We start from the raw sequence: 24,462 nt of genomic DNA on the forward strand, positions 1-24,462 counted from the left end.
CCTGGGATGTTTATAAGTGACAGAAGCTCTGTGGATCAAACCCACAGACAGTGGAGGAGAAACATGTGAAGAGGTCAGGTCTGGGTCAGTGGTCCAAAGTTTTATTTCATGAAGGACAAATCGAAACAACCATGGCATCACTTTCAAGTTAACAGCAAGCTCTCGCGTCTTTCTGGTCTGGCACATGTTCTCATCACGCTATGAAAAACTAACCTGGGCGCCGCACTTTACACAACAGTTTATTAAGACAAACCCACAACAGTAGTAAAATCCCCGTTTAGAGGCTAGAGCTCCAGTGTCCACAAAGCAACACGTCGGTTTGGTTTTTAGAAAGCATTTCTCAACACGCTGCCCATTTTAAACGGACAAAAAAACTAAATAATAATCAATCACACATGGTTGGCGCCTCGCACCTCAGCCACCGACCCAGACTACACGGATCCCCGCTGCGACGGTCGTGGGTGGAGCGGATGAAAGCGGGCGTGTCAGCTCGGGTGTTCTAGTACATGGTTGGTGTTGCTGACTGTTGAAGACGGCGCTCCGCCTCTCCGCCGGCGGCTCAGGGCTGGCTCTGGATGCGGCGCCGCAGCTCCTGGGCCTTGTCCCTCAGCTCGGGCCGGCTGTCCGACTGCAGCGTGGACAGCGAGCGCTGCAGCTGCTCCCGGCTCCTCGCCGACATGCAGTCCCACTGCTCGCTCTCTGTTAGGGTGGGCGCACACACAAACAGCCGCTTACACACCAGCGTACGTGCAGAGGAAGATGCATTATACTTAAAAAAAATAGACCTTTTCTATTCATACATGCAAATATGCAGCATTTTCTGCTTTAAGGCAAAAACATGCAGACATGATCAAAGTTAGCTTGCCTGTCATTCACACTGCAAAAACATGACTAAAAACAAAAAAATATTCTTGAAATTAGTGTATTTGACCTTGACTTGAGCAGCAAGTTTACATGATCTGCCAATGGAATAAAATTTTTGCACTTAAAATAGGAGCAAGTCATCTCCATGTTATTTCAAGTGTAGTTTACCTAATTCTTATTTTAGGTGTAAAAATACTCATTCCATTGGCATATCATCTTATTTACCTGCTCAAATGAAAGACAAATACACTAATTTCAAGAAATTTTTACTTATTTTTAATTCAGTTTTTGCAGTGCACTGCATGGATTCCAGCCTGTGTCTTTTTCTTTTTTCAGTTTTTCCTCTTAGCTTCATGTGAGTCTTCTAGAGGTCAGCGGGGACTTTCTATGATGACCCTGTGCTGAATAAACATCTTTGCCATTTTACTTCATATGGTGTGCCAGGTCCTTTTAGTTTCTATTTTTTAACCATTTGAGATCATTTTTGCTCAGGCATCTCTAATTTTCCTCACTTCTAGACACGGTCTTCCTCTCAATTTAACTTCACTTTTTAATAAAATGGCTGGAAAACCCGGTTTTACTCAAGATTATCAGAAGGACGCACCACAGCCAGCATAAACAACCTGCTACCTTCCTTCCACAATAATGACCTCAAAGACTGAACTCCAGCTGTTATTTTTTAACACATCTGTCAATACATGATTCAGATACTCAATGTGTGCACATGAACGACTGTTTAGTCTTTAGGTTTTCTAATACTCTACCACACCTACTAGTAAATGATTTGCCATGTAGCAATAACATTCGTATCAAACCCAGGTTGATCGGGTTTAGCGGCGTTGGACAAAGAGACGTAAAGCTGTGAATAACTCAAAGTAACAAAAACAGTTGTTTCATTATCCTGGAGTTCGCGTTTCTGCCGACATCACAGAATAAGCCAGGTTCAGTCTGTGGGCTCACTAGAAAGGAGAGTATCCGGGGTGTAAAACACTCAAACTCACCACTCAGAACATGCAGCCATCAATGAGCAAGCATCCATGTTGACGATGTAGCTAAATGTCATTTAGGACTTAGGATGGAAAATCCAGACATATCCAGTTTTTAAAAAGCCCAAAATGTAGATTGTTAAATGTAAAACCTTTGAAGACGCTTCAGAAAGCCTGATTACTGCTGCACATTCTGCTGGAATAGTGAATGTAACACAAGAGCGACTCAAGTTTGTCGCAGATCCTCATTAAGCAACATTAGTTGTTTCATCAAATGAAATGAAATAAAGTTTCATCAGAACCTTTTGAACTGGACTGAACGATCAGTCTGAACAGTTTTATGTTCTGGAAAATGCGACACGGAGAGAAACCATTGTAACCATTTTCTCGTCCCTATGTAGACAGACAGAGCTGATGGAAGCTGATTTTATACTTTCAAAAAGACTGTTCAACTCCCCTGGTGTGCAGGTATAGAAAAACGGGACGTCTGAAGAAGGATTTCAAAGAAATGACTTCCATTTAGGAGAGGGACACAGATAACAGACCTGAAGTCTGACAGTAAAAACTTCACATGACATCAATAGAGTCACACCAAGGCAGCGTTTCAGCTGCTCTCCCTCCCTCCTAGTTGGAAATCGGGCAAGATTTCCAACTAGCAAAGCTCTGCATCACCCACAATCCCCGACGAGGACGAGACGCCGCCTCACACCCCTCCATCTGTCCACTCGCTGATCGGCTGGAGCTTACTGGGACTTATTTTTCAGCAAGGAGAGATAATCTAGACCCAAACCCTAGACCCTTAATCTAAAGTATTATGAAAGCGGAACCTACCTCCTGTTCTCTTAACGATCAGATCCACGACGGATAAGGCCTCCGTCCTCACAGAAGAGTAGCTCTTATTTTCTGCAGAGAAAATGAAACGTGTATATAGTCGCTGAGCGTTAAAGACTTTCAGCTAAACCACGTGTCAAACTTAAGGCCCACGGGCCGAATCCGGCCCGTCAAGGCAATTAATCGGGCCCTTAAGAGCCAAAAAAGGCATATTGTGTCATAAAGTAGAGGCATATATCCTTTTAAATTGTATAAAGTGGCTAAAACTGTGCCTCCTGTAGAAAATGTTCATTTTATTAACTATATTAACAGCATCATGCCACTAGATGTCACACAATACATTAAAACAACCCAGAAATGTCCAAAAGAACGATGAGATTTTAAAGTGTAACTCCCCCCGATAACAACTTTGTTTGCAGATAAACTGTATAAACTGATACTAGGGTGCTACTTTTATGTTACTGTGCATTTTTTTATATTTCTATGTGAACTGAAATTAAATGATGAAATCAAAAGTATCATCTATAAATGTGCAAGCGGCCCTTTTAATGACTCCATGATGCCGAAGTGGCCCCTTATAGAAATGAGTTTGACAGCCATGAGCTAAAGGAATCAAAAACTGCTAATTCCCTCCTTACCTAAAGAATACGTGAGCGCGATGCAGGCCTCGGTGAGGATCTGTGATAGTGCATTCATGTCTTTGTTGCCCTTCTCAAGCAGCAACAACCTACGCAGACCAAAACAAGTGATGATCATTGAACATTGAGAATAACAGGCTGCCCAAATGCAACAGGTTGTGTGTTTGTGTGCTCCTTACTCCTGGAAATATGCGTTCATGGCCTGAAGGACGGCGAGCTGCACCTTCCATGTGCTCAGTTTCAGCTTCCCGGACATCAGGGTGCACACATCCGTCTGGAAACGAGCTGCGCGCCAACAACGAGACAACTCGTCACCTTCTCTTCAGGTAGGTGTAGAGGGCAGCGGGCCTGCCGGAGGACTTACCTTGGGTTTGGGGGTTTCTGGGCCAGGTCTTCCCAAGTGTCTCAAAAGCACAGAGAACAGCTTCGGTTTGCAGCTCCTTATCTTTCACGTCTTTGGTGTCGTCGTCATCGTCGTCGTCGTCCTCCATTGACCTGGGAGAGGCGCCGCCAACGCCGCCGCTCTCTGGACAGCTCTGTCGTGAAATCGGGAGTTTAGACCTTTTTCTGACGTCGGGGCTCGCGACAAACGGAGAGTTCTGGAAACCCAACCTTCTTGATGAGAGGGAAGAGGATGTCGGCCATGTCGCTGAAGCGGTCCTCCTGGCTGCTGTGGAGAACGTCGGCGGCACAGCGCAGGGCAGCCATCTTGTAGAGCAGGTTCTCCTTACGGCACTCCTTCAGCACCACATCCAGCACCTCGGGGACGGTGGGCTGGCCGCTGCAGGGCTTCCGCAGCTCCGCGCTAAACGCCAACGGAGGAAGAGGCACAACTTAAAAAGGAAGGAGGACATTTTATCCCACAAAGAAAATGTCCTGGACATTAGACAGGAAACCTTTTGACCAGTCTGTCAGTGTGATTTGATTGAATCTGACTTTGTAAACTCTAACATGACCGACCTGCACTTGGACACCACCGATCCGATGGCTTTCAGCAGCTCCTCCTGAGCAGAGAGGGAGAGAAGAGCTCTGAATCCACGGCTGTCTTTTCTTACCGACCGTTCTCACGCCACTGAAGCGGCACCAACCTTGCCAGCCCACGTTCGCCCAGACAGTCCCTGCATCAGAGCCGTCAACACCAAACCGAGGTGCGGGGCCACCAACGAGCCCGTCTGTTCCTTAGCAACGGTGGCCATGGCAGCGGCGCCCTGCGCCTTCATCTTCCAGGACTGAGACTGCAGGGCCTTTTGGGTGATGCTGATCAGCTCCGTCATGTAGAGCCTGATGCCTCCGAAGCTCCCTGAGATCAGAGAACAGTTTCAAGACATGGCTTCACCATAAATCCCTACAGCATTGCTTTAGGATGTAGATCTCTTATCGGCCCGGTACTCGTTGTTGCCGTGAGCTCACCTGGCACGTTCTCCTGCCACACCTCCGACCACAGGGTGGCGTCGTGGCCCTCTCCCTTCTCCTCGTCGGGACCCGGCGCCTGGTGCATGCCGAGGAAGGCCAGCGGCAGAGCCACGCCCGCGTGGGCCTTCAGCACGTCTGGACTGTAGTGGCTGATGGCGTGCACCGTTAACGCGCACGACGACTTGTGAACAGGTTCTGGAAGCAGGAGGGGAAGAAAAAAAACTTTGGTTCACCTTCTGTGACGTTACGGCTTTAAATACGTAATTTAAATAAAACAGGAAACAAAAATGATTCGCGTTCTAAATGTTTTTAACCAATCAAAATCTAACACAATTATGCGCTGCTGTGTAAGACGCTAACAAAATACACTGAAGTTTGGGCGTGAATACCATTTCCAGGCCCAATATTGTCACATTTTATTGCTCCTTTAGGAAGAAAACACATTTAAAACTAAGACATGAGTATATATTACTCACTCAATATATATTTGTATGGATAAGAAGCCGAGTTAAAGTCTAACTCTTGGACTGAAAAAAAAATCCTGAAAACCATTGAATAACTTCCTAGAACAAGGTAAACTTTGAATATTCATGCATCAAAAGTGTTCAAATTAAGTTTAAATACAAAATATTGCACATTTTTTACACCGATTATGGTATTCCGCGTTTGAGTGCTGCCTCCGTTTACGATCGGCCATTTCCGACGTGTGACGTCAGTTCAAGAACACTGAGAATGCGCGAAGCGAACTTGCATAGAAACACACATTGTTTACATTGTACAACCCGTACGGCGAACAAGGATATATGGATGTTTTCCAGTATCTTCTTTCACACACCAAATCTGCTGATCCACGTCTACTTTGAGCAAGCGCTTTTAAAAAAAGTCGCCGAACTAAGTCCACAATAAAATGCCTTCTAGGTGCGTAGTTAGTGGCTGTAGTGCAGACCGCGGTGAAGTTGGTTTGACATTGAACATTCAAGCTCTGCGGAGTCAGCGGGATCTAGCTCACGGTTGATCCGGTTGAAGGACTCGATTTCGGCCAGCGTCTCTCAGCTGCTCCCTTCTCCCATACGCGGTGGGACCGTCAACAAATCTGATTTGATTTTTTGTTTCTCAAGAGTGCTCCGCTGACTCCGCGGAGCTTGAATGTCCAATGTCAAGCCAACTTCACTGCAGTCTAGTGCAGGCCAGAAAGTAGCGCTACATACTTGGCCGAAGGATCAAAAGGTCCGAAAGAAATGGGATAAATTCGTAAAAGAAACGCAAAAGGACTGGATTGCCGGCAGTGACAAAAGTGTTTTATGCAATTCACACTTCATGAGCGAGGATTTTGAGGGGTACTTACAATGGAGCATGGGCTCTATGTCTTAGGCAGCGTTAGATATAGTCTCCTCAGGTTCACCTTGTTCAAACTCCGTTTCTTCATATATATATTCGGTATCGGAGTCGCCGATGCTTGAGGTGGAGTTTGTAGATGTATCAGACATTTTTTTATTAATTTTTTGTACGTAGAGTAAGTTATTAAATTTAATAAATCGGTAGCGAAAGTTGTAGTGTTAGCAGCCGGATGCACGGTACTAGTTCTGTTTGTGACGTCACATTCTGGAGCAGCTGATTGAATAATGTTTAGGCTCTTTCGCTTATACGGCAAGTTTTATCGAAATTACTTCCAAATGGCGCACATAATTTACATATAATTTACATTTCTTTACTCTGGTGACTATTTGAATGCATCTGCGTTAAAATACATTCAGTCCAGGAGTTAGACTTTAACTTCACAATAAAGGCCTGCTGTGCCTCTCAGACTCACCTTCTTTCTCCAGGTACCAGTTGCTGAGCTTCAGCAGTAGTTTTTCTACACTGCTGTCCTTCGCTGTCTAACAGGGAAAACAAGCATTAACCTTTAGTTCACTAATAACTCCCCTAAGACGTTCTGGTAACCTGATGTGTGTGGCTTACCCTGACCAGGTGCCCCAAAGCAAAGGCGTAGGCTTTCTGTACGACTGTGCTTCTGTCATGAATGCCGTTGAGCAGGGCACTCATCAGTTTACCTGCAGATCAAAAGGCTGATGGGGTTGCTTGGTTTGAGCAATGAGCAGCTACCAGAATCAGCTGGAGTGTTGTGGCGTACCTGAGTATGGGGTTAGGTCCTGGGGACACTGGACTGTGAGGGACACGATGACACTGGCACAGCCTCCCTGATCGAGCAGAGCCACCAGAGGTTCAGTAACACAACATTTACGGGTAATTAAGAACTGTTGACTGTGGGTCAGACGGCAGGACTCGGGTTTACCTTGGTTCCCAGGCCTACGCCACTCTTCAGCAGCTCACAGAGTCTGGGGACCAGCTCCCCCAGCACAGAAACATCCAGATGTTGCAGGCACTGAAAGAAGACACGTATTTGGAAGCTGCTGAACGACCGTTTAAAAGACTGTAGAGTTAAGCATTGCTTTGTGTCTTACCATGTTCACAGTCTCCATCATTGGAGAAGACTTGGCAGCGCTCAGCCTGGCAGCATCCATGGCACTCTGCAGAGGAAGAACAAACACACCTCATGACACCCAGTGGGACCCTCTGGATGGCGTCCAGGAGAACTGGAGACACTTTAACACTTTACCTTCTCCTGCTCAGTGGCTCTGAGACTGAGGTAGTTGAGGACCTGAGGCTCCAGGGTGCTGAGGGCTTCCAGCAGAGCTGGAATCAGCCGAGCAGCGTGGGGCTTCAGTCGGGCACCGGCAGTCTTACTGATCTTCACCAGGGTCTGAATACTTGAGAGAACGGATCGACAGGACAATCAGACAGCAAGAAACGTCGGAGCTACTCAGGACCAATCAACAGATACGGTTAAATAACAGCTTAAAGAGTCCATAATCATTTCATAAATGATACTTTCAAAGACCAAAAGGTCAAAACTAATTCTATGCCATGTGTTTTCAGAAGCTGGGCTCAGTCCTCTCAGTGAGAGAAACTCTGAATGCTTCCACACACTCAGACATTTTGGAACATGTTGTGCGCCCAATGTTTTGGGGATTAGAGCAGAGAGAGAGCCAGGGTGCGGGTCCAACATCAGTGTCTGACCTCCAAAATGTGCTCCTGGATAAAATGGTCGAAGATTGAGACAAGCCCACCCCTGAAACCAATGGAAAGCCCTCCTGGTAGATTTGAGACATCGTTTAAACCAGGGGTGTCAAACTCATTTTGATTGAGGGGCCGCATACAGCTTAATCTGATCTCAAGAGGGCCACACGAGTAAACTCATTGCAAGATTAAATAGAACTAATAAATGTGGACTTGTTGTTGATTTTTATATTAAGTTAATTTCACTTTTACACAATATATTATGAATAACCTCAGCGTTTTTAAGAAAAGTATGTGTAATTTCAACAATACTTTTACTCAGTTAAACATTTACTTGTGCATTAAGCATAAGAACTGATCACAGTGATTTTTTGGAACTTAAAAACACTGTCCTACATGACAAAATACATCAAACAGATAAAAATTAAGAAATGATTTGAATTTTGTCCACACCTGAAGCTTAATCTGCTAATTAAAACACAGCGCCCCTCGTGGACAATATAGGAACTGCATATTTTCAATTAAACAAAGTACATGTTTTTTTCAATAATTGTTTTATCATTCTCTTCCTTTTATCTTGTCCACTTGTGAAAGTCAAATCTGATGAGCTCTTTGTGGCATCTTATTGCCACATTGCCAGACAGGACACTGGAAAAAAAAAAAAAAAAAAAAAATTGTTCGGCGGGCCGGATCCGGCCCGCGGGCCGTATGTTTGACACCCCTGGTTTAAACCCTACGGGTTAAGAATGGGACTTCACACAAGTCCATGTGGACGTGACGGCAGGGGAATGAATACTTTTGGCCATCACCAGTTCACCTTTTACCATCGACTCTTAATACAGACGTTTAGTCCAAAGTGAATGAGCATTCCTGTTGAGCAGGTGAGCGCGGTTACGGGGAGACGTCTCACCTGAGTGAGCGAACCTCTGAGACGTTGCTCACGATGCCCTTTTCCAGCAGGGTGGGTAGCATCATGGCCACGGTCCTCTGGGCAGCGGAGCCAGTGGACTCACACATACGAACGCACACCTGCACAGAAAACCCACCAGCCGTGACACACGCAGTCATCCACACGCAGTGGGACTCCAGCATGCTCTGAGGCTTTACGTTACCTTGCTGAGCGTTTTCAGTGTCAAGTCTGCAGCCTTTCGCACAGATTCCTACAAGAGATGAAAGAAACAGACCAGATGGGGACTCCACGGTGAACCGCTAGGACTTCACGGGGCGACGTTTCTGTCAGATCGATTTTTTTCCTCTCACCTTGATGTCATCCAGGACCCTGAAGAGCGTCTCCCACATCTCTGCCAGGTGATCGACGAGGTCGTCGGCCTGACGGCCACGGATCAGGTCGTTGAGGGCCAGACAGCTGCAGGAGAAATCCAACAATGTAAATCAGTTCCCCATCATGCCGAATATAAAACAGGCGACATAGTAAGGGAGAAGCTGGCCCACCGCACCTGGACTCACGCACTCTCCAGGTGTTATTGGTCAAGTTAGACAGGACATCCTGCAGGATCTCCTTCAAATATTTATCCACCTGTGCAAACAGGAACGCAGCTCAGCATTCTTCCATCTTTATCCCACATTTCTGCTCATGTGCACACCGACCACCAAGCCTTACCAGGGTTTTATCGGTGACTAAGGCATCCCAGATGCTAGTCATAGCCTGGCGGATGCTCAGGTTCGGGTCGAACTGGTAGCGGTACAGGCGAGGCACTAACTGTGGCAGGAAGGGAGCCAGCTGCTCCCCGGCCTTGGCTGCGATCATGTGGAAACCGAAAGCTGCTCCCTGAAAGAAAGAGTAAGTGGGGTGGGGTCAGGGAGGAGAAGAAGGCCTGGCGGGAATGGCGGCTGTGGAGGGGAGAGAGCCTGAGCGCGGTACCTTGCGTGAGTTCCACATGGCATGGTGGTTGGCCAGGTTCATGAACTTGTAGACCAGATCCGGTTGGTTCAGGTCACTGGCCAATGAGCAGAGCTCCTTGTATGTGGACAAGCTTTGGCTGTGAGGAAATACGGTATTGCTTCAACTCAAATTAAAACATATCTTGTCCAAACATTTTGGGTCATATTAACGCAAAGAAAAAAGGGAACTAAAAGTAAGACTTGCTTGAAATGAGTGTACAGTATTTGATCTTGATTTGAGCGGATAAATAAGATTATCTGCCACTGGAATGAGTAGTTTTACCCCTAAAACAAGATAATTAGCCATCCTGCACTTAAAATAAGACGACGGAGATGAGTTGTTCCGTTTTTAAGAGCAAAAATCTTATTCCATTGGCAGATCATTTAAACTTGCCTGCTCAAATCAAGGACAAATACACACATTTCAAGGAAATTCGACTTACTTTTAGCTCCATTTCTGCAGTGAGCACCAATTGTGAAAACTTACCCATCGGGTGTTTTTCCCAGACCCTCCCCTTGAAACACCTCGGTATCCTCTGACACTGCATGTTTCACCCTGTTGGCACGGACAGATCAACATTAAAGGAGGTCTCTCCTGTTTGGGGTCCATTTACTGCAGAGTTCAACCGTCAACTGACCGCTTGCCAGTCATGAGCGTTTCCACCAGTGTGGACACCAGCTCCTGCTGATCAGCCTCGCCCCCCATCTCATAGACGAGCCCAAGGCCTTTAGATGCGACATCCTGACTCAGCTCTGATCGGAATGGAAAAGACGCGTGCATGAGAGCAAATCAAGGAGCGGTTTTTGTTGTTTTGGGGTTTTTAAAACGTTACACATATGAATTAGATCAGCAGCAATAAATCCTCAGTCATCTTTTGTCTTACCATCGGGGTCTGAGAGAACAGAGATGAAGGCTATCTGAATGTCCTTTAGATGGGTCTGTAAAAGCAGGAGAAGGGAAAACGATCTTTGAAGCTCAGACTAAAGTTATACATAAAGACAGTAATGCTAGAGGTGTATTTTATACGTACTGTGATCTCCTTGTGCTGGCTGAGCTTCCTGACGAGGGACAGCAGCCAGATGCAGGCTGCCTGCCGAACATGAGGGTTCTGGCTGGGAATGTACCTGGACAGGATGGAGTTGAGGACCCAAGGAACAACATCGTTGCTTTTGACATCTGGTTGGAAGAAGACAGAAATGAAACAGTTTTGGAGGGTAGGGCTGAACGATAAATCGATTTAATCGATTAATTCAAGTTTACATTTTTTTAAGAATAAATTTTTGGAAAATCTGGATTTTATTTTTCCAAATTAATCATTAGGCTTCCGTGAAGAGATCAGCACGCAATGCTGGATATGTGTTTAGGAAAATATATTGTCAAAATAGTGTAAAAGGAAACCTTTTCTTTTACCGTAATGCGAGGCATTTTAATTTACTCATTTACTTATTTTTTTTTAACCTTAGTTTGAAGTTACACAAGTGATGTGAAGCCTGCTCTTAAAAGCAAGTTTTTAAATTAATTTTTTTCATTTCTTTTTATGAAAAGAAAAGGAGGAAAAAAGAAAATCGATTAATCGGATTTGGTAAAGTAAAATCGGAGATTTTATTTTTAAGCCATATCGCCCAGCCCTATTGGAGGGATTTGGTTGCGGTTCAAACGCCCTGCGGTGAGAACTTCCAGGGCTTTCAGAGTTAAGGCTGAACGTAACGTTTCCCTTTTATACAATGATTAGCTTTTTATTCTGAATCCCTGATATTTACGATCCACTTTGGTTATAAATGAAATTAGCAGAAAAGTAACCATTTCTTCAGAATTCAGTTCTCCTTGATGAAACCTTTTGACTTCAAAACATGTATTGATTTCATGTAACAAGTGTTTTATATTTATTTCAGTTATTACTTCTTTTTAATCCCCAGATCTCACGATCAAATCCTAAACTTGAAAAAGCAGACGCCGTGCAGCATCTCCGATCCATTTCTAGAAATACTGCAGGAACGATGGGCCGCGCCCTACAGGGCAACTAAAATCCTTTCTTTCTACTCCTGATCACAACCCAGCGATCTCCGAGCAGTTGTGTGGGAACAGAAGTCGATTTGCCCTGGACATTTTCTTTTATGTGTATTTTTGTTGTTCAAAAGAAGCGTTTGTGTGAATTTTTGACGTGACCTCATCCATTAGTGGGTAAAATTCAGATCCATTTCACACCAGCAGCCTGTAGAAGCGCCTTGAGGAACAACACCAAACCTGCCAGCACTCACTGGGTGGCGGGCTGTACTGGTCCTCGGTGCAGGTCCAGGGGTCTCGGGCGGCTCCAGAAGAGGATCCTATTGCAGCGCTGGTGATGGCCTCGCCCACTGTGAACTGCAGCTCCACCTGCTTGGCCTGAAAGGTAAAAAGGAGGCCGGTTGTTGTCAATAAACTATTTGTTTATGGCAGCTTTACAGCGGGTTCAGTAGAACTAATAAAATACTTTGCTCTGTGCTAGTAAAAGCCCGTCTCAGCTGCAGCTATACGGAGTTTCAGACTAGTCAGTATTTAATGTGCTGCCATTATCTGCTTCAAACATCCTGTGAAAAGCAGTGGTGGTCACAGCTAACTTAATAGTTAGCTTTGTAAACTCATAGTCTGCGAACAAAAATATTAGCTTTGCTACCGGTTAAACCTTACAATAAATAAGGATACTTCAGGAAGCTAACGCTAGCCGCTAACCACAGGCTGTCACTCACTCCGTGTCACACGTCTTGAGACAAAAAGGTGCTACACACACACACACGGCTCATGACGAACGTGCTCGGTTGTTTGAGTGGTCAGCTGTTTTAGTTCAGGATAATTAATTACTTTTAAACTAACTTTTACACAGCAGTGGAAGCTTATGAGAAGAATAAATATTCTATCCATCTGTGCCCAGGCAGTGTTACCAGTTTTTCTTCTTTTTAATTTAAAAGCGTATTTTAATATATATATATATATATATATATATATATATATATATATGTTTCATCATTGCTGTGTAGAAACAAGCTTTTGTTCTATTTTATACATGCTGGTTAAATATCCCTCAAAGATTACCGTAGCAGGTGAGGCAGTAAGCCACCCAGTGTTTTATACAGAAGTTTTGGGGTTAAAAAAAAAAAAAAAAAAAAAAAAAAAAAAAGTCCAGCTGGGCCATGCAGTGACCCAAAACCCCAGCTCTGAGTCCAGTCTCCTTCCACCTCATGCAGTGCCGATAACAAACCTAGAAAGCTCGATTACACCTCTAATTAAACAGCAGGGTGCTTGCTCTTTTTCCAAATTAAAATTCCAGACTTTTTTAAAACTGATATTTTTTCCCCCCCCCAAGACCTTAACTTTATGTACTTGTATACTTGTGTGCCTACTGCCTACTTAATTGGTTGAGATTGTACAAACTGTGTATTAGAAATGTTAATTTTTATAGGCTAGTATTCAATGAACAAATGCATTATTCACAGTAAATTATGCTTTTACTGATGAAAACGTTTCAAAACATGAAAATCACAAGTACATGAATTTCACATCAAACAAGTGTTTGATTCCATTAGGCTAATACAGTACGTGACCAGTTAGTAAAATTATAGTTTTATAGCCTACCTTCCTATTTCTCATTTCACAATGCCTTTGAGCATACTGTAAAATTCTACCATACACTTTTTCCCCATACTTTATTAAGACTTTCACACAAAATTCAAGACTTTTCAATGTCTGGAAAACAGTGTTTCAAAATTCCATACTTATTAAGACTTTCAAGACTTGCGCAAGCACCCTGAAAAGGGATCAGGGTCACACAGCAGCGTAGTGTTTACAGAAAAAAGAAAAACGTGACTACCGGTGTCTCTATTTTTTAGCAATGGGAGCCGACTGCATCATAACAACAAGAAGGAAGATAAGAAAACAGCACAGCTATTAATGTTTTTATGGAGCTGTGACTCTTACTGTTGTGGAGTCTGTGTGTGGATGTGTATTGGGAGCCAGGACAGTGATGTAAACGGCAGAAGAATATCTTGTTGTGAACATTATCATACTTAAAGTTATTAAAACCCAATAAAGTGGACGCCAACAGGTCCGCAAACAGTTTCTAAACTTAGCGTGATTGATAATGCATGGACGAAAAGTTAGTGCTGCAATTATCTGTCTTTGGACTTCCACCTCTGGTCAAAAGCTGTATTCCCCCCCCCCCCATTCAGGTCTGCATTCACAGACAGGTTCATATTTGTTGCAGAACCAATGGAAATGTGACTCTCTGTGGTCAGCATTCAGTGTTACTTCCTAAGATGTTTCTGAACAGCGTGCCCCGTTATCCGGCATGTTCCATACCTCCACAGAGTCCATGAGGCCCTGCAGCAGCTTCTTCTGGTGTGGGAAGTCTGTGTCTCCCACTGATAGATAACCCAAGGTTGTAATGGATCGCTCCTTCATCTGGGAAACGACACAGAGAAAAAAATAAAAAAAATCAATGAGCGCATCAACACAGCAAATCAGAGACGTTAGGACTCACAGTTTACCTTTATGCTCTCTTTGCCAGAAGTGATGCGCGCCAACAGGTTTTCCACCATGGAGAGTTTGGTGAAGCCGTCTCCCTCTGCGGGGATCAGGAGGGGGCCGTTCCGCCCGATTTCTCCCAGAGCTGTGCAGGCTGCTACGGCCAACATAGCACTGCTGCTGTCCAGGAAAGAACCTGGGTGTAAAAACACGCAATCACTTTACAGAGGAAAATATCAGAGAGACACTAATTACACAAATTTACTTTGTATTTGTAGAAAAGCCAAATAAAAGGTTAGAAACAACAAGTTATTAACCTTGTGAATGGGACTACTTCTTGTGTACGTCTCAACCTGATTCAGGTTAAAATTCTCCACCGTACTCACTATAATAAAGTCAGACTTGCCAAAATATACCCTGAAATAGATGGAACGTGTGATCGCTGTAGAGCCACCAACGCAGACTTAGCTCATATGTTCTGGTCGTGCTCTAAGCTGGAAGAGTTTTGGAAATCAATATTTTTTGAACGTGGCGTTTGGCCTGCATCTAAAATCTAGTCCTTTAATGGCTATTTTTGGGGTTGATGCAGGGATTTCTAGCAAGGCAAATGTTATTGCTTTTGCAACTCTGATCGCTCGAAGGAGAATACTTTTAGAATGGAAATCCCAATTTCCACCGAAGGCATCAATGTGGCTTTCCGATATGATGATGTTCCTAAAAATTAAAAAAAGTGAAATACTTTCTAAAAGGATTGACCAAAAAGTATGGGGCCCTTTACTGGGTTATTTTGATAAACTTGTAACTCTCCCTTCTCACTAGTAAATAACAAAAACTTAACTGTACATCAGTAAAATCTCCACTAAAAAGGATCTATGAAGAAAAAAAAGACATACCAATTGTCTTAGTTGCCATGGAGACTAGTTTGTCATCATCCTGGGAAGTGATGCTCATGTCCTCTTCCTTGTTTTCTGTCATCTCGCAAGAGGTGGTGCCTTTCTTCCTGCTCAGATTCCTTCCCACCATGTAGCCGAGGGCCAGGATGGCGCCGTGCTGAGTCTCTGGACTCTGAAATTCCCCCCCGTAAAACAAACGTCAACACCCGAGAAATAACACAAGCTTAGGAAACGGAAAAAAAAAAACCACGAGGCGACGTGGCATACATGGTTGTCTTTGGTGATTTTGACCAGGTTCTGCACGGCCTTCTGCAGCTCGTTGCCAGTCATGGTGGAGATCACCACAGCATACAGCTGGGCGGCGAGTTCCCTCATGTCCTCCTTATTTGTGTTCATTAAGCTCTGAAAAGAAAAGAAATGAAGAAAGAAAAAAAAACGATTATAGCTGATGTGGCCAACACAATAAAACGTGCATTAAACTCCAGATTTTACCAGAAAGATACATAGTTTAATGAGCTTAAAAGTAGTGTACATGAAATAAAACTCACTTTAATCCAGTCTATCTTATCAGAAAACCTGGGGGCCAGTTTTTCTGGGCACACAGACACCACCTCCAGTAGACAGTACATGACTGGGATCCCTGCAGGGAAACGCAGAGGCACACAATTACATCCTCGCTAGATTTTTTTTTTTTAAACCAGGACTGAATTACAGTATTAAAACAAAACAAAAACACAGGTATTATTAATTAGACGACTCAAAAACCAGACATCATGAATCCCACTGTTTACTACCCGGTTAGACCCCAATCGGGCTGCTGCAGCCGTGTTCTAGACAGGCACATGAAGTCACACCTCCCACAGCGGAGAGCAGCTGCTGCAGCAGGTCCATGTACACGTGTACGGGATTTGCCTCCAGGCCCTTCGGTGCCGGGGGCTCCGCTGAGAGCAGCGTGTGGACGTAGCGGCCGATGGCGGGAGCGTCGTCCTGCATGTCCGGCAGCCGGCTGGACGTGGGCCTGGCGCCAGCGCTGTGGGCCAGACACATCCTCAGGTACAGCATTATCTAGAAAAGCCAGGGAAAGACGCGGAGGATGGGTTCGGTTTAGTTTGCAGACTCGTCACGTTTTATCCACCCAACAACAAACGCGTTTTGGTCCTCACCTCTCCAAATGCAGATGGGTTAAAAGGAATAGTGGAGGTTCCAACGATGTACTTCGCAGGGGTTTTAATCCTCTGAGCTGCCTAAAAAAAAGAATATAAAAAGAGTCGATCACTACATGTAGAGTAAAAAGGGCGAAGCTGAGTTCTAGGTGTGCCGTCTCAGAGCCCCACTTTTTCCTGGATATAGGCGACCATGTCAGGAAAGGACGGCATTGGCTTTGGTCCCTCCTTCTCAGAGATCTTTGTAGGAGAAGCTCTCAGCACCCTTTGGGCCTCGGCGGACACTTCCTCCCTTCTGAAACGCAGAATAAATTCATCTTACAGACCGCCAGGTACACTGCAGACACACTTATTTCAATTCAGCCATCCAGTTTTCTCTTTCTGCGTTAGAAATGATTAAAAAGGTTCCATAAAATATTTTTATATATATATTTTTGTCATTTCTCTGCGTTTCTCTTGACTTACGGGTCTCCGGCGGCCAACAGCAGCAGGTATCTCGACGGCACGTGGTCAGGAGCAAACACCGTGCTGGCGAACTTCATGGCCACCTGTCGGACTTGCACCTCCGGCTGCAGCCAAACGACAAGCAGCCGTCTCTCAGCCCACACTTCCCGCTTGCTAAACTTGCTTAAAACGCAGCTGGCGGTCCACACTCACCTTTGAGATGTATGCGGCCACCAGGGCTTCCATCAGGTTCAGCAGCGCCCCCTGCAGGTTGGCATAAGCTCCCACCATCATTGATAGAGCTTCTTGGATGGCGAGGCGAACATCCGGCTCCTCCTGAGGAAGCAGGCGCGTCGTTTTAAAGAAGCGAGCTAAGCTACGTTCGCCTGCGACTTTCCCTGAGCTGCGTTCAACCCACCTTACACATGGACTCAAAAAACTGCTGCACAAGAGCAATATCCTTGGTGAAAAGCTGAGGCATGCGACTAAAACGGGAGAAACTTGTTAGTTTGTCTGTTTTTAGATTGTCCAAGTGGTAAGATAGTAAGTGAGGGGTTGTTTTCATCGTACCTGGAGAGCTTTCCAACAGCAGAGTAGGCGACACACAATAACTTAGGATCCTGCAACGAGTGATATTGTGAGAGAACGGAGACACAATAAAAGTGCAAGAATTGCCACCTAAGTGCGTGTGGACATTAGAGATGCACCACGAAAATTGACTAATGACCGAAATCAGACTGTTTTGAAATGATCAACAATCAGGCGAGAGAATGGACCCTTAAAACAACCATTTCACCAGAAGCCTCCTCTAAGTTGCTGAGGGAAGAGGACTCATAGTTGGCTTCTGTTAGTTTCAGGCAAGTGTTCAGAAATGATTCCAAAAAAGTTCAACAACAAAACAATTTTTTTTTTTTTTTTCCGAAATTTGAAGACGTTTCGCTTCCCATCCAGAAAGCTTTCTCAATTCAAAATTTCTGCAGTAATGTGGAGTTCCAGGTTTCATAGTACTGCCCAACAAAGGCCTAGTAATGGCTTAGATGACCTGCAAATTGAAGCGAAACAGGAACTAACCCTTTATAGGGTTGATTCATTCCAATTATCACCTCAAACCTCACCTCCATGCAGGTGATCAAAATATCTCTCTGGTAAACCAGGCCAATAATGACCTTAACGACTCCCCATTGCAGAGGCATGGACCGGTTTTGGTTTAATTTGCATGTCATCTAAGCCATTACAAGGCCTTTGTTGGGCAGTAATATAAAGCTTGCAGCTCTAAACTACTCCAGACATTTTGAATTGAGGAAGCTTTCTGGATGGGAAGCGAAACGTCTTCAAACTTCGAAAAAAAAAGTCCAGTTGTTTTGTTTTTGAACTTTTTTGGACCATGACCTGAAAGACTGAGAATCTTCACCAGCGTGTTCAGAAATGAAATCAGAGAAAAAATAAGAATGTTGCATCTTCCAAAAGAAACCATTTTTATCAGATGGACGTCGGTGTCTCATCCAGGCTGCTGCAAGCGAGTTAAACTTCAGCTGAAAACAGGAAGGCTGAAGGTGTTGCAGCAAAGAGCCACAGTTTAGTCCAGTTCTGTCTGCTGAGAAACACAGAGCAGTTCAGTGGACTGAAACTCCAAAATTCAACCTCTACAATGAGTCTGACCTTCAGGCCTAGTTACGCTAACTACTATTAAAAACTGTTCAAAACATCCAACCTTTAATCATTTTGTCTGTGTGAAAATATTGAGCATTCTGTTTAATTGTGGAACAGCAGCTGCTCTCCGTCTCCCACTCCCAATTAACGACTGATTAGGACCAAGGGACTAAACAGTTTAAGACATCTGACCATAAACCAGAACTTTTTGCTTTCAAACGTAAAATTGGACATAGCTGGCATCAAAATAATAAAAATAACACCTTTTAACTCGGTGCGCTTTTATATTTGGAGATGTGACTAAAGCAAAGCTTCTCTTTTCATGGGTTTCCGCTTCAATAACTTAGGTGGACTTCTGACAAACAGCCTAGTTTTATTTCACTATACATTTTCAGCTGAGCCATAAAGTAGAGAAACATGTTGGTGTTGTCACCATTAGCTCTGAACAAGGAGTGAAAACGGCATAAACGCCGTTTATGTCGGAGCTAAAAGCCGACCAGAGAGTAAAAACGGGCCACGGAGTCTCAGGTCGGCGCGTGTGGCCAGTTTAAATACCTCTTTGTATTCGTTGATGAGCTTGGTCAGACCGTTGAGCAGCATCAGTCCTAAAGGCTTGTTAGTGTCGGGGCAACTGTGAGGCAGAAAATAAGACGACTAACAATTAGCCCTCATCGTCCCTGCATTCATGAGAGCTGCTGAGGAACGAGAGCGGCCGTCTTACACCATGCAGATGTGATGGACGAACTGTAAGGTGAGCGACAGCAGCTTGTTGTTGGTGTTGGTCCCGAACAGGCCGTCGTAGACCACCTGCAGCACAAAGCAGCACACACGCTTAGCGCGGCTCAGAGCGCGGACGGCGAGAGGCCAGCCGGCGGCCTGGTCGCCTGAAACGGAGTCAGCCTGACCTGGATGTTAGCCGGGAAGCACTCCGCTGCCAGGCGAGAGCGTAGAAGATGTGGCAGGATCTTTAGCTTCACTCTGGTGCTCACTGGCTCGTGCTTCAGCTCTTGTTTGACGTTCCCGCCCTGAGGGAACGAACGGGAACGTTTTAGCTCGTCTCATACTTGAACAGAATCTGATCTATTTAGCAATGATTTCTGGATGAAATGGAAAGCTTCCACACCTTTGATTTCAGAGGAACGTCTCCCAGATACACCTTGAACATCTTGTTGATGATCAGAGGATTGTTCCAGTCAATGATGCTGGAGAAAAAAAAAACATAAAGATGACAGGAGAATTCATGCACAAACAGCAAACAGTGATTCTCCCACATTTCCTTTGCATAGAGCTTAAAAAGTCTACCTCTGTTTGCTCCTCAGCTCGAGGTCCGCTGCAGTGGCCACGCTGTGCCTGGTGTCGCTTGAAGCCACCACCAAATGAACCACCGTCTCCACCTCTGGAGCCTGCTTGGCCTCGATGAACTTCACGATGCCCAGCTTGCACTGTTGAAGTGAAGACAGAAGGCTGCAACTTAACTACGGCTAAACCAAGATCCACCAGGAAGACCAAGCTAGCGGCGATACAAACCATAAACACCTTTATCTGCTCAGCCGGCCCCACCAATCCGCTTGTCGTACCTGTTCCAGCTGCTCGGCGCTCCACTGGGCCTCTCCGATCACCCTCTTCGCAGCGAAGACGCTCATCCCCGGGGGAGGCTGGGGAAGACCCTGCCCGCCCCCCGTGGCCGCCCCGTCAGAGGAACCCCCCTGGGAGGAGGACGGCGCCGGCCGAGTGGGCGACTCGTTCAGCACAAACCTGCCGGTGAGACAGAAGGAAGAAGGCTCCGGTTCATAACGCCTTCATCCACAGCCGCTGCACTGACGTCCGCCCGCGTGTCGATTTTTGACACGCCCGCTGGAGAGAGGGGGGGACTCACCCGTAAGGCATGAGCAGAACGTCCAGCATGAACTCCAGCAGAAGGTGCATCATCTTCGGCCTCTCGGTTAGGTTGAACGGAGACACGCCTTTGGATGGGTCAGCGGGATACTTCATGTGGTAAAGGGTGGGGATCAGCAGGTGCATGAGGCTGGAAAGGCAAAGACAGAGCTTAAAGCCTGACCCCCCATGTGGGAAAACAAGCAACCCTCCACCTTTAAACGTCGCACACGTTCAACCAAGAAAACACAGGACAAAAAAAGATGTAGAAAATTAAAAAGCTACGCACTTTGTTGGAGCTTAACATCTAGGCTTGAGCTTTTTTATGCCTTCTACCTCCTAAAAGTTCTCCAAACCTATCAGATTTCTATCCACAGCTCTCCTTCCAGCCCACACCGGAAACTTCAGGTTCAAAGCTGACTGATTCAATTCAATTCAATTTTATTTACATAGCGCCAATTCATGAAACATGTCATCTCGAAGCACTTTACAAAGTCAAATTTAATCAGATTATACAGATTGGTCAAAAATATCCTATATAAGGGAACCAGTTGATTGCTTCAAATTCAAAGTCCTGACAAGCAGCATTCACTCCTGGAGAAGCGTAGAGCTACAGGGAGAGTCGTCTGCATGTTTGGGACGGTTCAGGATTTCATTCATTTGGAGAAAAAAAAAAAAACAAAAAAAAAAAAAAAACGGTTCCATCAGAAGACAAGTGGTCCCACAGCACGATGCGGCCATGTTTCAGGGTGGATGTGCACCGTCACTTCTGGTTCATCTGGCTTTTTACCGTGTGTGCTTCTTTAAAGGGTTTCATGGCCCGTACCCATTTTGTCTTTTCCCTCCTTTTAAAGAAACGTCCAGCTTTTGTAAAGTCACAGCTGTCCCTCATTTTCATCTTTACTGGGCTTGGGCATATGTCTAATGCAAGGATTGTTTTAACAGTGGCACTTGTAGCCTATGTCAGCTATGGCTGCAGCTGACAGATGCGGACGTAGCTAAAACCCAACCAGGCGAGTCAAACTTTCCTTTAGATTAACCCGACTCCCTACAATCCATGGCCAGTGTGTCCTTTGGTTGACTGAATGCTAAAATTGAACCAAAAGGCCCTGATTAGCTTAATGCTGTGCACTAATATGGTCTTTGCAGCTGTATTGTACAGGAAATACGGCACATAAAGAGTGGGAAAAGCTTCTGAAATGACTTATTGTGCGTTTCGGTTTCCGTAAATCCCAGTGTTTCTAACAAGGGTGTGAACATCTTTGACGTCCACCATAGAAGACAACAGCAGAGCAGCGGGTAGCTAAGCGACCGCATGCGTCCCCCTCACCTGTCCTGCTGTGGCTGGGGCTTGCCTTCCATGGCGGTGATGAGGGTCGGCGCCAGCTCACATTGTTTCGCCACCTCCAGACGAGGGTAGCCCATTTTAATGTAGATGATGGTGAAATTCTGTTCAGATGGAAGGAAACGATCCCGTTATTTTTCGGAGAGCAGACCGACTCCTGTGTAAATCACACTGGACCAAAAACTAAAAGTCAAAACGCTCCGTTTAAAACCACCCGACCGTACCGTGTACCGTAAGGGCCACAGAACGCTGAGCCTGGCAGTCATACGTTTACTTTGATCCGTCAGATAACTGATACTAAGTGTTTGCCCGTGTGATATGTGCTTAGAGGGACCAAAGTCAGTCTCTCACAAGGCAAACTCTACAAAGAAACATCTTACGGTGACAAAAGAAGCAGCGGCGGGGTCCTGGTACTGCACCAGCAGCGTCTCCACCGGCAGCTGAATCTTTGGCCGGCTTTTTATCCTCTTGTTGAGGTGAACCAGCAGTTCCATCACCTAGAGGGGGAAACATTTTTAGTGCAGTTCCATGAAACCGATGCATTAATTAGTACTGAGGAGAAACACATGCGAGGCCCCACAAAGTGACCCTTTCATCAAGACATGTTCAAAAAAGCAGCTTTTTTTTTTTTTTTTTAGCATTTTGTGACATTAAACCTTAATATAAGGGGAGCATGACTTAAGAGAAGCAGCCAAGAGGCCCGTGTTGACTCTGGAGGAGCTGCAGAGTTCCAGGGAACCCCCAAGCAGCAAGATGAAAGCCATTGCTGCTAGAAAGCTAATTACAAGTCCAGTTAGCAGATTTTCACATTTCCCCAAACCAGGTAAAAAAAATAAATAAAAATAGTGGAAATAATTCGCAAGATTACGCCCAAATTCTACCTTCTGGATTATAAGCAAAACGCTACATTTGGCTCAAAACCAATACTGCACATTACTCAGAGAACCATTTCCTCACGGAAACATGATGTTGACTGAGTCATGCTGCACAAATACTTTATTTAGCAAAGAAAGTGAAAGTGGTCGGATTTAATAGGTAGATGCACGTATTAGGGCTGGACGATAATTCAATATCAATATATATCAATCGACAGACATATATCTATGATAGAAAAAAACAAAAGGCCAATAAAAAGTTCAGTAGAAAAACAGTTTTTCTTCCCTTTGTATTTTAGCCATGTAGATTAATATTAGTCATTATATCCTCCCAGCCAATCACAAACGCAGACCCAGGAACACTCCGCCCCCTTCAAAGAGTTGAGAGAGCACAAGTTCCTTTTTTTTTTTTAAACTTGCAATTTTGGTAAAACGTTGGTTAAATAAAGGGTTGAGTTTGAATTCAGCGTTTACGTGTTCTGTGTCTAAAAACAGGTCGTTAAGCAACAGCATTAAATGGCCAGAACTGCTCTTAAAATTTGCTGATAATTATCGATATCGATCAATATGATTTCTATTTTATCGATATTGTTTTTTCTATATTGTCCAGCCAAGCCTGGAAGAAAGACCTATACCCAATAGAGAACAGCTGGCAAGAAATAATCCTAACATCAGCATCACGATTGAGCCACTAGATGCATACAACTGGCTGAGACCATAATAATAATAATAGGGGGACACATTGCAGTGTTGACTCAGTGGCACTGAACACCAAGGGCCCGCCACACTTTTCAGATTTTATTGCCAATAACTGGCTAAAAACCACGTCTCCCCATCTTTCTGTCCCAAGGCTAAGGCTGATCTGGTGATGCACCGACACCCAGGCTCCTGTCTAAGGTGCAGCGTGACGTCATGAGACGGGAGTGTAACCAGTCTCACCTTCTTCCGCACGCCCTCCTGGACACTGGAGAGCTTGAGGAGAACAGGGGGTAGGAACTTGGAGATGATGTCCTGGAGCTGGTCGTCGGTCTCTGCGTGGCCCAGGCGGAGGAACACGCGCTCCAGTTGATCTAATAAAACACATTTATTTTTTTTAACATCACTGGCACTCAACTTGAACATGCCACTTCAACCCATCGGGCGGCCGGAGACACTCCTCTGGGCTACAGAGCACCGTGTCAAGTCACTGTGGAGGAAGGCATTGCTGTCCCCGTTTGGCCGATGAGCTCAGCCTGTCTGTCAGCTGCAGACTCAGCCCAGCCATGCCTTCTTTAGCTCCACAAGCCGCTAGCGACAAATGACAAGACCATCCACGCAGTTCATCATTCCATTTTTATTGAAAAATTATTTTTTTTTAATTTTGAATTAGAAAACAGCAGCAATTTTTTTCTATGTAGTGACACCTCGGTGTAATTTATCCTAAACGTGACACACGCCCACGGTGCAAATCTCCACTTTGGGACTTTAGTGAAGGGAGCCAGTTTCATTCTGACCATGACTGGGCAAACGGCCTCCTGCCGATAGCATCTCAGCTAGCAACATAGCCGAGCAGCTAGCTAGCTAGCCAGCCAGCCAGCCTGCACCTCCAACCCGGTTTTAAGCGGAATTGGGCGCTATCGTGACATGATAGACCGCCTTATTAGCGGGACGGGCAAAATAATACCGCCGCATCTGTTTCGGGGCAATCCCCAGCGGGAGGTTTAAGAGGAAACGAATCGTTAGTAAGACAGAAAGAAACTTACTGAGTTCATCCTGGGCGGCCATGTTTGCTCTAAGTCATCGGCGACCCTCCCAGCTGTATGGAGTGCCGAAAGTGCCACGACGTGTCGCAGAACTAAATCACAATTATCATAAAACCGCTATTCGTGTTTTAATTAAACGAATTAGCGAATAAATACGTTTTACAAATGGATACGTTATTGTGTGTCAGCAGTTAATTAATTACACTGACAGACTTTTAAATGGGAAGTTTTATGATATGTTTGTTTTCAATTATGAGAGAGACCT

The 24,462-nt window shown here is 45.0% G+C and overlaps 1 protein-coding gene across 1 annotated transcript; it reads right to left on the reverse strand.

Annotated features, from left to right (window-relative positions):
* Positions 1-79: 79 nt before the first annotated feature.
* Positions 80-24,219, reverse strand: ecpas (Ecm29 proteasome adaptor and scaffold). Its single transcript, XM_036136859.1, has 49 exons — positions 24,198-24,219; positions 23,395-23,525; positions 21,961-22,077; positions 21,566-21,684; positions 20,237-20,386; positions 19,938-20,115; positions 19,663-19,802; positions 19,484-19,562; positions 19,266-19,385; positions 19,082-19,167; positions 18,916-18,991; positions 17,281-17,330; positions 17,129-17,195; positions 16,924-17,046; positions 16,732-16,835; positions 16,438-16,561; positions 16,267-16,347; positions 15,958-16,168; positions 15,652-15,743; positions 15,371-15,505; positions 15,104-15,275; positions 14,234-14,406; positions 14,046-14,147; positions 11,972-12,095; positions 10,744-10,889; positions 10,597-10,651; positions 10,351-10,465; positions 10,200-10,268; positions 9,693-9,810; positions 9,432-9,599; positions 9,268-9,347; positions 9,071-9,176; positions 8,923-8,970; positions 8,721-8,839; positions 7,350-7,500; positions 7,195-7,260; positions 7,026-7,115; positions 6,864-6,930; positions 6,692-6,783; positions 6,543-6,609; positions 4,730-4,927; positions 4,408-4,619; positions 4,280-4,323; positions 3,932-4,124; positions 3,684-3,855; positions 3,499-3,604; positions 3,320-3,408; positions 2,682-2,753; positions 80-699 (listed from the first exon to the last, which is right to left on the reverse strand). Exons 1-49 carry the CDS (start codon positions 24,217-24,219, stop codon positions 560-562), a joined length of 5,559 nt encoding a protein of 1,852 aa, XP_035992752.1. The 3' UTR covers positions 80-559.
* Positions 24,220-24,462: the final 243 nt, after the last annotated feature.

The sequence above is a fragment of the Fundulus heteroclitus genome, chromosome 5 (assembly GCF_011125445.2).
Source record: "Fundulus heteroclitus isolate FHET01 chromosome 5, MU-UCD_Fhet_4.1, whole genome shotgun sequence".
Lineage (NCBI taxonomy): Eukaryota > Metazoa > Chordata > Actinopteri > Cyprinodontiformes > Fundulidae > Fundulus > Fundulus heteroclitus.